The following is an 18,313-nucleotide window of genomic DNA, read 5'->3' as shown; positions in this document are numbered from 1 at the left end:
GACTGAATTTCTCTGCTTTTCCATTGCTCATATAAAAAGTTGTTTCTCCATAGTTTATATGCTGTACATCTGACCTTTTAGAAAGGTGAATTCTATCTTTGTGTCTGTTATGAGTTCTGGGAGAGGAGACTGTGATTGACTCAGTTGAGGTCCATCAACTGCACTGAATAAGGAGTCACTGAACACACAAACAGGTTCCAGGAACCCATCTTTATGAGAAGACGGTTCTAAGAAAAGGAGGTTTAGGGAACAAACAACATAGGTAGTGAACCACTGAATCATTTCATTTATTTTAGTGTCCTCCTTATGTAGTTCTGTGTTTCCAATTGAATTTATCAAGTTCATTTATTATCATGTGTAGTTATACTTACACCGGGTCTTGGTATTGCATGTATTGTTGTTTTAGATACATTACTTGTCCAATTCTTTCAAAAATATTTGAGTAATAACTTATTATGTTCTAAGAGCTATGCCATATACTGAGCCTATGATGAAGTGAGATAGAGGAACGTTCTTGCCCTCATACACTTAATATATATATCTTGCTGTTTTGACTCTCCACTGCCCCCCAAATTTGGTCCTCCTATTATCCCAAGCCCTTCTTGGTTTATGAGTATTGATAACATTGACACTTAATTCTTGTCAGCATCACTGTGCTTTCATTCTTTTAACTTTTTTAAAACTTAATATTTAGTTGCATATTTATACCATTAGATAGTCTTCCCACTAACATTCATTTGGAACTAGAATTTATTTACCTCCTACTAGTGAAATTCCAGAGACAAGATCCACCTCTAGAATCCAGATCCACCTCAAGAACTAATGACCTCTGTGACTTTTGGTAACCCCACAAGGAACTCAGGTGCTTAGTTCCCTTTAAATCAATTAATCACAAGGGAAATAGACTAAATTGTATTGTTGTAAAACTCTTGAATTTATAGATCCTTATGAAAAATAGTTTACAGATTCTTATGAAAAATGTATAGGTACAATTTTTATTGTTTCCAGTGTTATTTATTGATCTGTCCACTTTTCTTCCTCCCCATTATCTATCTACCTATTTGTGCACACATCAAAGAGTGTGGGAAGAGCAGGGTAGGGCTGCGTCTAAGAGAAGCTAGTATCAGGGAGCCAGAAATGACATAACTCGTTTCTGAAATCTCAGCAGATAAACTCAGTCACTGTGTTTCTGAGATTATTGATCATTTGTTTTCCTGAAAACTTCAGGGTCCATGTTGCTTTAATACATCTCTGTACCTCTGTCCATCCTCTCCTCACTCTACTTCAAAGGACAGTTTTCTCCACTAATTTCTAGCTCAACTCCATGTTTCTGCCTTAATCCCAAATTCATCCACATCCCCTAAGGGTTTTGCTCTGTGAATTTTCTCTTCTATGTATGGCATCATTCTTTTTTTTTTTTAAGTTTATTTATTTATTTTGAGAGAGAGTGCAAGTGGCAGAGGGACAGAGAGAGAAGGGGGTGGGGTTGGGGGTGGAAGAGAGGATCCCAGTGCAGAGCCCAACACTGGGCTCAAACCCACGAACTGTGAGATCATGACCTAAGCCTAAGTCGGACACTCAACCCACTGAGCCACCCAGGCACCCCTGGTATCATTCTTTACTTCATTTAATTTGTCCCTTAAGGCTTCCAAGTTATAGGTCTCAGATATTCCCCTTATCTCTCCATTCACATACCCCCAATTATGCCCTAATTTTCTTTAAGACCACATGCCCTCTGTCTCTATATTCTTGACCTATCCTTGTTAAAGCCAACATTCGCAGAGTGTTATGTGCCAAACTATGTGGTAAGCACTTCCCATGGAAGATCTCACAAAATAGTAAACAAGCCATCATTTAGTACTATTATATTCATTCTACAGTTGGTGGGACAGAGAAGTAAAGTAAAATTATCAACATCATGCAGTTAACAAGTGGCAGAACAGGTTCAAATACAGGTCTCCCTAAACTGGTTTTTTAAGAACTAGGCTGTATGCTCTCCATTTGTTTTTCAAGTAATTGCTAGCTCTCCCTGTCCTGTCTATGCTGCAACAATCCATTTCAAAATTTGTCAGTTTCATATCCAGTAGTTTTTCTAGGCTCTTATTTTCCTTAAATAGAAAGACTTCTCCTTCTGTGAAGCCTTCATTACTGTGGTGTAAGTATTTAGAGAAAATTTTCCCACTCTGGCTTGTGACATTGGACCTCCTCCTGAACTCCTTGTCTCTTTCAGTAACTCATCTTCCTTCATCCACCTCCAAAAAGTGTTAACTGAATACTGTGATCTGAATCTCTGATGTTCTTGTCAAGTTTCTTCAGAGAACTCAAAGTGGAGTAAATCAAAGTGAATTCTTTTCCTTATTTTAATTGCTCTAAAAGATAATTGCCTAAAGCAAAAAGAGTAGCAACATGTTATGGGTATGTAAATGTATTAGGGGATTATAAAAGTAAACGTAAGGAAACTACAGCACAAAGGGTGGTTGGATGGAATGGACAATCTACTGTCTTAAGGTCTTTCATTATATGTGGCATGGATATTTGAAGGTACTTATTAAATATTTCTATTGTAAACCATAGGGTAACTACTAAACAATTTAAAGAGGTAGATTACTGATCATTTATTTTCCTGAAAATCGAGGTCTGTGTTGCTTTAACACATCTCTGTACCTCTGTCCATCCTCTCCTCACTCTACTTCAAAGGACATTTTTCTGTCCTTTTCTACAGGTTACTGGAGAAGTGCGGTATAGTAGCACCGTCCACTCAAGAACAGGCAAAAGTAGATGATGCCAAGAGAAATCATCTCAAGAGATAAAATAAAATCATTAAGAAATGCTCCATTAACAAAAGAAAAGATAGAATAGAAACTAGCTGCAAAATGGTAGATTTTAACCTATCTCATCAGCTGGTATATCAGCTCTAATTGGCTGTGCCAACATTACTGCACACCTCAAAATGAATAGTGACTCAAACATATGGAGGTTTGTTCCTCACTGAATGTGTTTTTTCAGTGGGTATCTAGTGATTTCATAATAAATAGTCCATCTTATCTAATGTGTTAACTACTTCCCTATTATCAGACATTTAACTTATGGCCTTCTTTCTCCTGTTACAAATCATGCTACAAAGAATATCTACTCGAACATAAATCTATATTAACATTTCTGGCTATTTTCTTGGGCTAGCTTCATAGGGGAAAAAAAACCTTTGGACAGCATTTAATTTCTCAAATCTCTCGTTACTAAATTGTGTACAGACTTTTTAGAAAGTTGAAGAAAGCGTCATAAGAAACGGGAAGGCTTTTGATTTGTCAGTGTTTTTTTCCTAATTCACACGTCACCTCCTGAAGTTATTACAAGGATTACATGGAAAGTGTTTAGTCATCTGCCCTGCATATAGTCCAGGCTCATTAAACGTTAACAATTAGTATTTGGCAGTAGCACACAGCTACTGCAAAAAGCAAGAAATAGTGTTTGACTTCTTGGAGGCTCAGTTCCCTCATCAATAAAATGGGCCTGGGTTACCACCCATTTCACACTAACTTTGTGTGACTTTATCATATGTAAAGCATATGACACAATATCTGTGACGAAATAAACATTCAATAAATTTTCACTAATAGTATTTATTATTTTGTCTTACCGCAATTGATAATTTCCTTATCTCTTTTTCCATTTCCTTACCCCCTCCTATGTACACAGTCCCATTTCTATCTCCATTTGAAATATACTAAATGAAGGTAAGAATATAATCTATCTCATTATGTATTGTAAGGCAAAAAAAATGATGTCAGAAAATCTGTTCAAAGATAAAGGATATTATATGAAAGTATTAATAACCAATCACCAATGGCTTAGTTATCCCCCAACAGCAATTTATATGCCTATTATCATTTACATACCAGTTTTGGTATATATGTCACTTAATTAAAACACTGGACTTTATTCATGTATGCTAAGTGTTCATTATCTGTGATTTATGTAATATGTTATATTCACAGTGCACATGAATGGCATAGAGTGCTATTTCTCAGGTGGTATCATAACTCAATATATACTAATTGTTTACAGTACTGGTTGAGAAGTATCTCAAGGCAAGATCTGGGCTTATTTGAAAGAATGTCATGGTCCATAAGTGCTATCTGGTCTGACCCCTGGAAGACAAGTAGCCCCTCATGCATGGAAAATTGCAATCCTATGTTAGAGGGGATACTAGCTATGAGGAATGGCTAAGGAGACAAATATTAGAAAAATGAGTATATTTTTAATAGGTATCCTACATGAATATTTGCCTTTTCCCTGAGTAACTTAAATCCAAAATGTGTAGCTTACACCATCGGAAATTACCTTATTTTTAAATTAAATCTAACATAACGGTTGTTTTTAAAGAGAAAGTTGATCTCAGGGGGTAAAGAAATTAAATGCTATTTCAAACCTTAAGGAATATACAGAATTTTGGTATGTTAAGATTTGAGTATCCTCAATACCTAAAATTTTAGATTCCATTAGATATTTTGAAATCATGAACATATAGGACATTGTAAATTTTGCAAAATGATTTGACACCTCTTAAGGTATTCTTCAGTTTTGTTTGGGAAGTTCTTACAGCAAGCACGAAGAAAAAGTCAAGATGTACTTTTTGTTAGAATATCAGCATGGTTTGGGCATCTAAGCAGTACACAAGATTACTACTCCATAGAGCTTACCTAAGATTGTAGCACAGAGTGATGTGCTCATGGTAGATAATTTACCATTTTCCAGAAAAAGTGGGTACTAATATTTCATTCATTTTTCTCAGCCCTTAAGTCCAAGCGTGTAACTGCAGAGCTCAAGCAGACAGAGCACATGTAACTGAACTCAACAAGTTTATCATTTCCTGGTCACTGGATTAATAGCTTTAAGCATAGGCTTGGAGAAATGTGGGAGCCAAGCACACCTCCACCCTTTGAGTTCTGAGTTTTATTTTAGGGAGAATTAGTTCTCTTACCCTAGAGAAAATGGCCTCTAGTTTGATAACTTCTCAGTGACAAAATATATAATAATTTTAATTTCTAACGCTAAACCCCATGAGCTACAGGATTTTGTATGTATTCCAAGTTCCTGGCACATAGAATGCACTTCATAAATATGTTCTATTCAAAGGAAGACTAATAAAACATACACTGAATATATTGAACCACAGTTTGTAAGTTTCCTCTCTTAAAGAGAAAATATTTATTTGTATAATATAAAGTGATTTATTTACATGTTTGCCATTTTGGGGGGCTGGAACCCAGTAGGGTTGTAAATGCTTAACTTTAACTTGGTGGATTTTGAAGCTGCATTGCCACCTTGTGGCTATTCATCTAAAGATAACCTTTTCTCCAAAACAAAAAACAAATGCTTTGTTTTGTGATCTATGGTGCAAGAAAACCTCTTGTGCACACACCCCGGGAACGCACATATGTATACACACACACACACACACACACACACACACACACACACACCTCAAAGAACCAGAAAGTAGTGGTTTCTGTTTGGAGACCTGGGAAGGGGGTTTCTAAGAATGATCTTTTAATGCAAAGAATCTCTTTATGATAAACTCATCTAAGAGCCTATCTATTATTTTCAAATACATGATAGTAATATAGTAAAAGTAGTGACATTTACTATAATATCATGATTTCAATAATTAAGTACAAAAACATCCTTCTATTTACCATCAAGAATCAAATATTTTTCTTCCTACTGGGTCAAGAACTTGTTTACATGATAGTATGTATCATTTCTAATGGAATAGGGAAGTAAAGAAAACATACATAGTAAAACCAAATTTTCTTAGTTGACTAAGACTAGAAGTTTCCAAAGCAGCTTGTTTAAAAATCTTAGTATATGGTCAACATTTTTCATTAAGAGTTATTTCTAGGGAACAGAACTGCACATTTAATAGAGATCAGAATGTAGGAGATACTGCGTAAAAAAATACTTTTAAAATAGTACTGTGATTTTTTTTATTTTGGAGAGACAATTTAAAAGGCACTAATATCTTAATGTTCTCCTTCGCAGGTAATGTATACTTTAATAATTTCTTCAACTTTGTTTTAAAGTCACATATTGCGTAGGATTGATTCAATTAATTTGGGAATAGAGCTTACTAACAGAAAATCCATGTCTACAGCTATTCTGATGCTAGGAAAGAGGTAAAGGCAATTTTCCAGGTAACCTTTCACTCAGATCATGTCTGTATTCAATGATTTTGTATGCAGATTAACCCTGCAGTCTCACATGCTAGGAAGATCAGTTAATTGCAAAATAATGATGTTAATCAAGAAAACGAATCTTAGATTCATTTATGTTCATTCTCATTCTACTACAGACTACGGTTTACAGAGCCTTTTTTTTTCTTTATATATAATTAACATTCATTGTGGAGAAACTGGAAAACAAAGACAAACAGAATTAATTTACCTGTAATCACACCACCCAGTGATGACCACTGTTAAACGTTTTGGTCTATCATCCAATTTTTTTTAAACTTGTAGGCCTTGGTAGATATCCTCTTAACTCTTAAGAGGATATCTAGAAGAGTGATTCAAAAAGCACAGTCCCCTCCCCTTGGTATGACAAAGGGATCCGGGAGCTAAAAACCAAATCTCAAGCAACTTGAGCCACAAATATAGAAAGTAATATTGTACACCAAACTGAAAAAAATACCATGAGTCCCTACTGACAAAAAATAATGTTTGAATAGATAGAGGAGAATATACAAATCCCCCAAATGGGAGAATTCCAAATAATTTCTGTAGATACTCTCTACCTCTTAAGTGCGAGCTGCACATAATGACTTTCCTCCAAAAAGCATAATCTGGAAAGTGGGGAGTGGGGACTTCCTGGTGCAGAAGAACCCTGACAAACACAACCTCAGCCAGGTGATCAAGGTGCATATGAGTCATAAAACATGTTGATCATATGTACCCTTGATACAATGTATTGAGAAGGGCATTTTACTTCTGTTATCTTTCTTGAAATATTTCAGAATTTTAGTCTAACCATTAAAAAAAAAAAAAACATCAGACAAACCCAAATGAAAGGACAGAAAAGGCCATTAAGTTCAAAACTAAGGAAATCTAAGAACGAATGGACTTTAATAACATACCAATATTTGTTCATCAGCTGTGACAAATTTACCCTAATAGTGTAAGATAATGTAATAACACAGGAAATTAGGTGCATAATATATGGGAATGCTCTGTCCTTCACAAGTTTTCTGAAGATCTAAAACCATTCTAAAACAAAAAGTTTATCAGAAAAGATAAAGAAAAGCAAAAGGAAGTGTGATCCCCAGAGTAGCAGCAAGGGCAGCATCAGGGATCTTGTGAAACATTCAGATTATCAAGCCAGCTGGCCACCCAAGAGCTCTGATTTCAGGTGCTTCGCATTTTAGCTAAGACCATGTTACTTTTTCTTCAATTCCCAGGTGATGAAGAATCAGATTAGGCCTCTTGGTAGCATGTGATTATCCACTTGTCACATTTTATAGAAGCATACATGCCTCCCTGTCTTCTCAGTCTTCTCCGATCCCGATCTCCAACACCCCTTTCAGACCCCACTGTGATCATGTCTTCCAAACCACCTCCAGCACACACACCTTCTAACTTTCCTGTCCCTACATGCATAACCTGTACCAATTTGCATGTTTCCAGAGACCATAATCCCAGTGTCGAATTCTCTGGAGACAGAGGTGACCTTGGGCAAATTCTGTTGTCCTGCTGTACTTGAGTTTCTTCATCTGTGATTCGAGGATAGAAGACTATCTTCCTTATGAGGTTTTTTTTTGTGAGGGTTAGCAGTTAATACTCCTAAGATGTTAGGAGTAACATCTAGCACTTAATGAGGACCCAATAACTGTGAGATGGAGCTAGCATTGGCGGTGGATGGCTTGCCTTACAAGTGTCTCTTCAGTTCTCCCAAAGCAGCAGGTTTGGGTATGCAAAATAGTGGCTCAATAAAGATCGAGTGAATTGAATAGGTGAATTGAGTCCATTAAAATACTACTTCAAATACAGTGACCCTACCACTAAGACCAGTCTTCCAAGGCACACTGACTTTGAGCTGGGATGTTGGAAATACTTTGTGTTTATATAATACTACTAGGATAGAGCTAGAGAATTGGTTGGAGAATATATATGACCTGAGAGTGAATTCATCTTACTTCAAGCTTCACCCCCTCTGAATAACACCATTTTAATTTTTATCTAAGATTATTCTCCTTCCTGAGATCCTTAGAATTTCCATTAGCCTAACAGACAAGATTAGATAGAAAAGAAATCAGCACCCCAGGGACTGTTCTAGCAGCAGGTGAGTAAGTGAGTATGTTTGCATAATGGGTTTAGATTTCGCTTATTTGCTCTTTGGAACAGGTTAAATAGAAATTCAACAATTTGCGTGCCATAAATAGACAAGCCCTGAGTGTTCTGGTTTGTTTTCCAGATGGGAATTAATGTGGTGGACTCCGCAGTATCAGGATTAGGTGGTTGTCCGTATGCAAAAGGTGCCTCTGGGAATGTAGCCACTGAGGATTTGATATATATGCTTAATGGCTTGGGGCTCAACACAGTAAGTAATTTAACATATTTTAATATTCATGCATGCCTTGCAGATACAAAGGGGAATGTGTCTCAGATTTGGGAAGCAATTTTGAGGTCAAAGTTTTACTACACTTTTGCTATCTGCTAAAATGCACAGTGGGAAAACACAATAAAAACTCTTTAGGGGGCTTTATAAAGTAACTTATTGCTATAGCCCCATCACCAATAATGCTACCATGTCACATTTTTATGGTGCTTCATGACCTCCAAAGTACTTTTTCATGTATCATCTGATTTGATTTCACACACTGTGAGTCAGAGCCTGTGTCTTTGCTGTTAGGATTGTTATTTTTGCCGTTTTGTTTTGGATGGATGTTTTCCTAGGAGGAAATGGAGATCTTGATTTTCTTGCACTGACAACTAGGGCTTCTGGAAAAGGGCCCAGGGCACTATTGAAATGGTCAGGAAAAAGGAGAGCTTAACAGTACTTAGGGCAGGAGACACTGGACAACAAGAATAGTCTCTTTAAAAAAAAGTACCTGGAAAGTCACATCCTCTACAATATTCACCTAAATTACTGATTAGTTTTGCTGCATGCTTTTTTTTTTTTAACTTTATTTATTTTTGAAAGACAGAGAGACGGAGACACAGAATCTGAAGCAGGCTCTAGGCTCTGAGCTGTCAGCACAGAACCCAACGCGGGGCTAGAACTCACAAGTGGTGAGACCATGACCCGAGCTGAAGTAGGACACTTAACTGACTGAGCCACCCACCCAGGCATCCCACCACATGCTTGTTAACATTACTTGAAAGCATCATCTGGATTACAAAATGGAATGTTGCTCCTCTCTCTCATCTTTTCTCTCTCCTCACACTACTTACGTTAAAGGTCCTGCAGCACCATTTGCCACCACCACTTGGTTGGCCTTACTCCCCATACTCAATTTCACCTGAAGAGTGAAGTGCTACCATCTTCAAAAACTCTTCTAGTGTCTCCCTGCTTGATCCCCAGGTCCATACTGTTGGGTTCCTCACATTTGGGTTTCCATGCCAACCTGTGTGCTACTACCTCTGAACCTACCCTGAGGTTGTATAATGTATAATGTGTCTAGCTCTCCCTGCAGCCAGTGAATGATTATTACAACTGTTCCTTTTACACAGAGATGCTCCAGTGACATTTACTGGGTGATAGGTAATATCACCTGGGACTTAACCTGTCTTCCCTGGTTAGGGATAACTCTCATTTACAAAATTCCCTAATCATTTCCAGTAAAAATGTATGGCCATGACTTAGATGACCAAATTGAACTTAGCTGATGCTTTCATGCTTATTATGTACCAGGTCATGTTCTAGACCTTGGGAGCTGAAATGCAAATAAGCCACAGCTTCATTCAGAAGAATTCACAATTTAAGAAGAGGATTGTTACACTGGGTAGGAGTTGCAATTCAACCAGCTACCCAGCTAATAAGCCAAGCTTCTCTGTAGAATTCCCGTGTCACCATGGCTCCCATGTCCAGTCAATTACCAAGAGCCACTTGTAAGTTACTTTGATTGTTTGTTCCTTAATACCCTTACTATGTCAGCACAATCCCTTATCTCTTTTCTGGGTATTCATCCTCTACACTGGTGTGCAGGCTTCTGACTTGCCTTTAAATCCATCTTCATGCTGCCATCAGAGGATTTCATCCAAAATACAAATGTGAATATGCCTGGTTTCTTCTCGAGCACCCAGAAGTGGGTTCTCATTTACTGAAAAGCAAAGCTGTGTTCTGTCACCTCATAGCGCCTAGTCATAACTTTTCAAGTCATCTCTGCCTATCATCCTACATATATAGTATCCATTTTTCAGGTACTTTGTACTGTTCTTCTGCCTGCAGTGCCCCATTGGTCCTCCTTCTCAAAGACTTATACTCCCCAGGTAACACTCAAGTCAGGATTTACCCTTCCTGACACACTTTCCTGACACATTCCTCACTACTTTCTTATCCTCAGTGGGTTGACTAACTCACCCTCTGCCCTCGTAATCAGCTGGGCATTACTCTGTCAGTGTCTTTAATTATAATACAGGGTCCCCCCCTCCCCTCAACAGGACTCCATATTGCCTGCTTTACTGTAAACAACCTGAGGACAGAAACTTTATTCTCCATGAGGTTCTTGAAACCCCAGAACATATCATAGTACATGAGACCTATTTAAGCATCTGACAAATGACTCAATATTTAACATGCAATGTTGTTTCATAATGGTCTCTGTTAAGTAAAATGAGAGAGAAAGGTCAAAATGAAATTTTTGGGTAAAATGTCAGCAAATTCCAGTACATACTTGTTATCAATGGAATTCTTGGGGAGCAAAGAAGACTGGTTATCTTTCTATTATTCCTTCCTGGGTGTAATTCAAAAATGAAAGACACATGTAGCTAATTATTCACAAAACTTAAATAGCACTGGATTTAGGATATCAACTAAGATGTGCCTAACATGTTCCACCTAAAGCCATTCTCAGGACGCAACCAATAAACTCAGACCAAAGCAAATGTTGGTACCCTAGAACAACTTTATAGCAAAATTAAAATTAAAATCATTTATAAGTGTCACTTTACAAAATATTTCTCTTGATCATTCCCCAAAAACAAACAAGTAAACTACAAAGGAAACATTGCTCTACAAGTTTCTAGAGAGGAATCGGTTGTATTAAAATGATGATCTCCTTATGAGTCTTGTTATGAGAAGGCCCTGTGAATATTTATATTTGTCTATTTTAAGAAAATGAGGGACTCGGGGCGCCTGGGTGGCGCAGTCGGTTAAGCGTCCGACTTCAGCCAGGTCACGATCTCGCGGTCTGTGAGTTCGAGCCCCGCATCAGGCTGTGGGCTGATGGCTCGGAGCCTGGAGCCTGTTTCCGATTCTGTGTCTCCCTCTCTCTCTGCCCCTCCCCCGTTCATGCTCTGTCTCTCTCTGTCCCAAAAATAAATAAAAAACGTTGAAAAAAAAAATTAAAAAAAAAAAGAAAATGAGGGACTTGTACATAAATATTAAGAATTACTTAATAGTGGGGTGCATGGGTGGCTCAGTCAGTTGAGCGTCCGACTTTGGCTCGAGTCATGATCTCACAGTCCATGAGTTCGAGCCCCGTGTCAGGCTGTGTGCTTGAGCCTCCTTCGGATTCTGTGTCTCCCTCTCTCTCTGCCCCTCCCCTGCTCATGCTCTGTCTCTGTCTCAAAAATAAATAAAAACAATTTAAAAAATTAAAAAAAAAAAAAAGAATTACTTAATAGCACGAAAGCCTGAGTCTATTCGATTTTAAGTCCATACAGTTTCTAGTCCATGTTAAGGGAGGACTTGAGAGTTTATGAAATGCTACCTGAGGGCAACCTCTGGGTAATCTACCTAATTCTCTGTCTCCCCTAGTGACAGCAGAAGTGCTGGGTGGATACCTTGATAGGGACCTTTTGTTACACCAAGCCCAAGAGATGAGGGGTATGCCCCGAACTTGGCCTTCATACCCAACTGCCTATCTGTCATTCGTGGATTTATCTAAGCCTTTGTTGATCCTGTTTATGCTTTCAGCCAGTACAACCTCACAAACAAGTTCCAGATGTGTACTAAATACTACTTCATTTTATTTGACCTACAACTACTTCCTTCAATATCACACTGATAGTGTTTCTGAATATGGTTAAAATCATGCATTCACTTTTCTTCTATCTCCTATAGGTTGATCAAGTTTGTTTCTTTACATAGTAAAAAGATTTTCTGTCTTAAGTCCTTACCTATGAACTCCTCCAAACCATTCTAATTTTAATTGCCCTTCACTGGTATTTTGTACATTGTTTCTAGTTTTGTTACTGTCCTTCCTAGAGTTTAGGTACAACCTTGAATTACACTGAGGTCTTTCAGGTATGGCTAGCCTATGATTTTATAGAAAGGGCAGATTCAAGATATGCTTTATTAAAACATAAGAAACTAAAATGCTGACTGCAGGATTCATGGAGACAAATGTTGTCTTCAGATCAACAATGAACAACATTTTGTTTAATAATTTTCAAATTGTGAATTAACTACTAATAAACGGAAATCTGTTTTGTCTTCTTTCTCCCTAATCCAACTGGTCTCCCTTCTTTTCCTTATCAGGGTGTCAATATTTACAAAGTGATGGAAGCTGGTGACTTTATTTGCAAAGCTGTGAATAAAACCACAAACTCTAAAGTAGCACAAGCCTCCTTCAATGCTTGACTTGAATAAATTTGTGACTTAAGGCTGAGAAGATCCATTTCATCTACAGATACTCATCTGAAAATCATTACTATCAAGTTGTTCTGAAATGTGAAGTAATAGACAAGAGTGGGGGAAAAAAAGATGTAATTTTAAAGTATATTACTGGACAAATTATGAAATCAGTGGAAAGCAATATGCAGTCATCGGTAAATTGGAAGCTGAAGTAAAACACTACAATTTGTAGATATGCTTTTGAACTTGGAGAAAAGTCTACTCTTTTGCTCCAATAGAAATAACTTTTTAATTTAGTAGATGTGAAAATTAACTTCAGGTTTCCCTAAGTATCAAATACTGTGTTAATACTTAATCAAGCTGGCTTAGCACAGTATACATATTGTCAGTGGTTTATGAGCTTCTGCATAGTGTGCAAAGTGTGTGGCCTCAGTCCTATGCGTTATGCCTCTGGATCTCAACTTTCCATTTGCCAAGTCAGTTAAATTATGAACCAAGCGCCAAATCTCCATCTGACCGTACATAATTTTTAGCAATAGAACTTTTATATTTCAAGTATGGCTAACATCTGTTAACTATTTCAACGACTTTATCTTGTTCCAAGAGGCTGTGGTCAATGGCAAGATGCCATATGCTGGAAACATTACGACCTCCCATGTTTGTGATATGCATCCAGTTTACCATACGTTCTCTTTCATCAAGTTTAGTAAAAACAAGCATGGTGTTACTCAACTATTGAAAAATATAAGGTTCGACTGTCATCTCAGTGTCTCAGCTGCAGTGATAAGAACAGATTGATACATAGAGTATAATCCACTTTGGTAATTTTCAGATCACATTCAAATTGCCTGAGGAAATGTCACTAAGATCCTAAGAATAGTAAGGCAGTTTTTAATTCATGAAACAAAATAAAACAAAACTGTTTTCATTGATTCCAGGTACTTTGATTAAATGTGATCACTTTTGGTTGACTTTATGGTTATTTTTAATGTTGAAATGGCTGAAATTTTATCTTTTGCAATAGAAAACATTGCCAGGAATAGCAAAAGTTAATATGTCAAAGTGGAGAGGAGGAGCAGAAAGACTATGTTAAGAAAAAGCATTTCTGTAACCTATGCAAATCATATGGGGACAGAATTATTAAATGCGGGTCTGAATCATCAGTTCTATTTATGTAGTCTTCTCCAATAATACTTGGTGATCTTATCTTTGAATAAATTTTAATATAACTTTAAATATGAAAGTGAGCACTGTGGACTTTCTATAAATATTAATCACAACTATTGAAATAAAAAATTTTAAAAAATACGAGAACTATTGATTACAACTAACTTAACTTTAAAGATATTCATAATAAAAGTCTCAAGGGAAACATATTGGTAATTGACAAAACCAAACTAAATTCCCAAGAAGAAGCCAGCTTATCAGGTTGAGATGGGTATTAGAGCAGGGGCCTGTCATCTAGAGTGCTAACTCTTTGCATTTGGGTTAGTGTTGGCAGGGAGGTAATGCAGGGGCAAACAGAATCACAGAACTTCATGGATCTGCCTGCTACGTCTCCCTTATGTCTCTCTCTTCACAGAGAAAACAGCCCTGTGCAGTGGGGCAGTAATGGGACACCTGCCCTAGTGTGCGCAGCTGGCAATGTACCCCATGTTCTAAAGACTGAATTTTCCTCTCTTCTAGAACTGTGGAGTTCTTAGTTATAAGATATCCGGAAACCAATCTTTTGGTACAAACTGCTTATAGAAACAGCCAGGATCAAAACTTTGCTGTTTTGAAACACAAACCATACAGTCTTCAAGTAATCGGAAAGTAAGCAGAGCAAGTAATCGGAAACCCCAGGTGCAGCTTAGCACACACTTAAACAGCGCAAATATCAATCTACAGATTCAGTTCCGAGAATCCTTCAATGTTTCCTATTCACACTCACAAGAAGGTCCATGTTTTAGTTATTTGTTATCCTTTCCCCACCCAAACCGTATAAACCTTTCTGCTGAATTAGAGTTTTATTTCTGATTTGTGGTGAAAAACTCAATTAAGCACATAAAGCTACCTGAATTCCATAGGCAGAATCCCACCAAAGCCATATTTCAACTAACCGGGAAACCCTGGAATCATTGTAGGACCCACCCAAACAACCTGCACAGAAACCCATGTCAGAGTTAGCCATGGGGAAAGTCTTTAGAATGGCAAAGAAATTATGACCTTTATTGAAATACTTATCAAAATAATCTTGTGGAATCTGCCCTTAAGGAAAATATCCTGTGTTCTAGAATATGTAACATATTTTATCACATGTATATGTTGATGACCTATTATAGATGAAAACTAAGATGAAGTCCTCTGAAAGCTACAAATTTTCTAAGTTCCAGATTCATGAAATTCACAAAGCAAATAAACAGGAAACTGACTCTGACTTTCTGAAAAAATTCAACTTGCCCTTTTATGTTATTTATTCTGATTAACATTTAGCTGGACTTACATGGCTATTCATTTCTATATATGTGCATCTTATGTCTCCGAAATGATCAACTCCAGGTATGAGAGTGACAAGTTGCACAACATTGAATAAGTTAGCCACAAATATCATCCCTATCAGAACTGTCAAGAAGAGATAAAAGTAAGGCCTGGGCACCAGCCAGAAATCTAAATTGAAGTAACAGCCAAGTGAAGAATTGCTGTGAATACCAATAATCATTTACAAATTGCTTTTGTAGACTAGAAGTTTTGTAGATGTGGGGTAGATCGAGAAATTAAAATAATAGTTTTGGAGACAGAAAAAGGGAGGAAGAGATTGGGCAAGAGAGGGAGGAAAGGAGGAGAGGTTCAGAAATGGAGGGAATAAAGGTGGAAGAAAAGGGAAGGAGAGGGGGTTAAGAAACTATTGTCTGTCTTGAACAGCTCTAATAGAAAGCACATTCTGCTATGGTGGAGTCCATCAGCGAGGCTGCTATAAATTGCACATAATAAAAAGCCTTTACTCAGTAGGCTTATGCAACAAAACTTCTCTCCAATATTTTAGAAATATTGCTTTTTCACCATCATTTAGTTCAGTAGCTCAATTATGTTATAAGCAAAAGTTTGTCTCCACTTTCCTCTTTTCTTGTCTCAAGGTATTGGTTCACGTTCAGGCTACTGCTCCTCAGGGTCACAAGATGGTCAGTATACTTCCCAGCCTCACATCCCACACAGTGCTCAGCCACTGTGGAGGGTTTTGTTCTGAATGTGGTTTTGTTTGTCTTGTTGTTTTGTTGTTTTTTTTAATCAATGAAGAATATTTTCCCACCCCTATCCCAAACTTCTCATGTTTCACTGGGAGTAACTTCATTACATGTTCCTTCCTTAAAGGTAAGGTGAGAGGGGAATAAGCCATTAGAATAGACCAACTATGGTCACTGATCACCTTTAACGGATCATTGAAATAGTGGGGGAAAAAAACCTGATGCAGAGCACATTTTATGGTGAAATGATAGGGGAGTTGAGGCTAATGAGTTAACAACCATAAGGAAGGACCATATTTACCTCCTCTCAGAAGCAAAGGATGGAAACAAAAGGTTTTAAAGTTGAAGGGTATGGGTTTTAAAGGGGAAAGTAGCTGATCCTGCTAATTTTTTTTAATGAATACAGGAAGTGAACTCTTCAGACATTAGTTGGGGGTGGAGTGAAGGCTAGAGAAGAATGGTAAAGCTTGAAACTCACCTAGAGCAGTAGTACAATTTAACTTAGTCTATCCAAGGGGCTGTTATATGCTCAATGCAAGTATGTGTACTCATGCTATGTTTACCACTTCATTTGACACTCCCACCTGCTGGAAGCCCATCCTGGTTTCTGGGGACCACTCTATGCACCTCCCACTATCTCTCTGGTCCCATGTCCTCCACCTCAAAATTTATGGTCTCTTCCTTGTCTCCTATTTGAGTCACATACAAATTTGCCTACATCCCCACCAGTCAAAATGTGTTCCACTGCCAGCAGGGTTATCATTGCTTGGGACTTTTTGAGAAATGCACGATCTCAGGCTCTATCCCAGGCCAAAATCCTCACGGGACTCATATGCTCACTGAAGAGAAGCACTTGCCTGTTTGATACCTCCTCTTGGGTGTCTAATGGACATCGGAAGCTTTTGTTTTAATTTTTTAATTTATTTTGAGAGAGACAGAGATAGCATGAGCAGGGGAAGGATAGAAAGAGAGGGAGAGAGAGAATAGCCCAAGCAGGCTCCACACGGTCAGCACAGAGCCTGATGTGGGGCTCCAACTCAGAAAACTTTGAGATCACGACCTAACCCAAAACTGACAGCTGGATGCTTAACCAACTGAGCCACTCAGACACCCCTGAAGCTTTGTGTATTCAAAATACCTGTGCCACTTACCCCTCCTGCATTGTGCTATGGCCCAATGTCTTTGCTCCTTGAAAAGGCAAGATTCAGACCCACCTCAGATGCTTTATTTTAGTTATTCTTTCTGCCCGTAATGGTCTTTTCCTGGCTCTTAGTCTGGCTCCTTCTTGTCATTCAGATTCAGCATCAATATCACCTCCGTAGTAAGTCTTTGTGGGAAACCCAATTTAAGCAAAGGCCTCGATTACTTTCTCTCACATTAACTTGTTGAACTTTTATTATAAAATTTTTATTTAGTTGTTTATGATCTTTCTTTCCCCAATAAAATATATGCTCCATGAGAACAAGGGCTTTGTTACCCTCTTTAATTTTACTTCCTTAGTGCCCAGAACACACTGCTCAGGCCTGCCACAATAGATGTCTAGTAAATGTTAGTTAGAAGGAAAAATAAAAATAGTAACTTAAATCAAATATTTAATAATTTAATCAAAGGAACCATTCTATGTGAAGTCTGCCTGTTAAATATATTTAGTCATTCTTTAGGATTTGTCTCCTAGTAGTTTGACAGCAATTCTTATTCAATACTTAAAATCTATGTTGAATGATCGCACTAAGGAATGGAAACATATATACATCAAGAAGGTTATGAAATTGTAGAGTAATTTTTTAAGCAGGAATAAACCATAAAATTGGTCCAAAAGTGGTAATATTGAAAACCTTCCTGAGATGGAAGAAAGATATTAGCTATCATAAGAAGCACTTGTAATTCCTTGTTATCTCTACATCTCTCTTACACAAACACACCACACACACAGTCTCATGAAAGCATAAATGACTATTCCAGTTGGGCCAGTAAGGCTCAGTTTTATCATCTAAACTTTCTAGAACCATTCAAGGAACCAGAACTGCATTGCCTATTTATAAGTCCACTGTAACAGGTCATCAAGGAGAGAAAGTGTGTTAAGTCAGCTGTCATCTGTGTAATCATGAGATATAAGAGTTCCACAATGATTTGATATCAAGGCCTCATTGATTCAGTGTTCCTACAGTAGTTCTTATTTACAGGTATTTCAGAATCAAGTCTCAACATAAATATCACCCTCAATTCTCTACGGCTGACACACAAACTTACTGTCTATGGTCTCACTTCAGGCTGCACCTTTGATCCATCAGTGGAAG

General features: G+C 37.6%; 1 protein-coding gene across 2 annotated transcripts in view; it reads left to right on the top strand.

The window, feature by feature from the left end:
- Positions 1-14,041, top strand: part of HMGCLL1 (3-hydroxymethyl-3-methylglutaryl-CoA lyase like 1) — a 194,963-nt gene extending 180,922 nt beyond the window's left edge. For both annotated transcript variants that reach the window (XM_042939078.1, XM_042939079.1), the window contains exons 8-9: positions 8,467-8,592; positions 12,697-14,041. In XM_042939078.1, the coding sequence (XP_042795012.1) occupies positions 8,467-8,592; positions 12,697-12,798 (228 nt within the window). In that variant the 3' untranslated portion in view covers positions 12,799-14,041. The remainder of the gene's footprint in view (positions 1-8,466; positions 8,593-12,696) is intronic.
- The last annotated feature ends 4,272 nt before the right edge of the window (positions 14,042-18,313 follow it).

This window comes from Panthera leo, chromosome B2 (genome assembly GCF_018350215.1).
Source record: "Panthera leo isolate Ple1 chromosome B2, P.leo_Ple1_pat1.1, whole genome shotgun sequence".
Taxonomy (NCBI): Eukaryota; Metazoa; Chordata; class Mammalia; order Carnivora; family Felidae; genus Panthera; species Panthera leo.
This window is presented reverse-complemented; position numbering and strand designations above follow the sequence as displayed.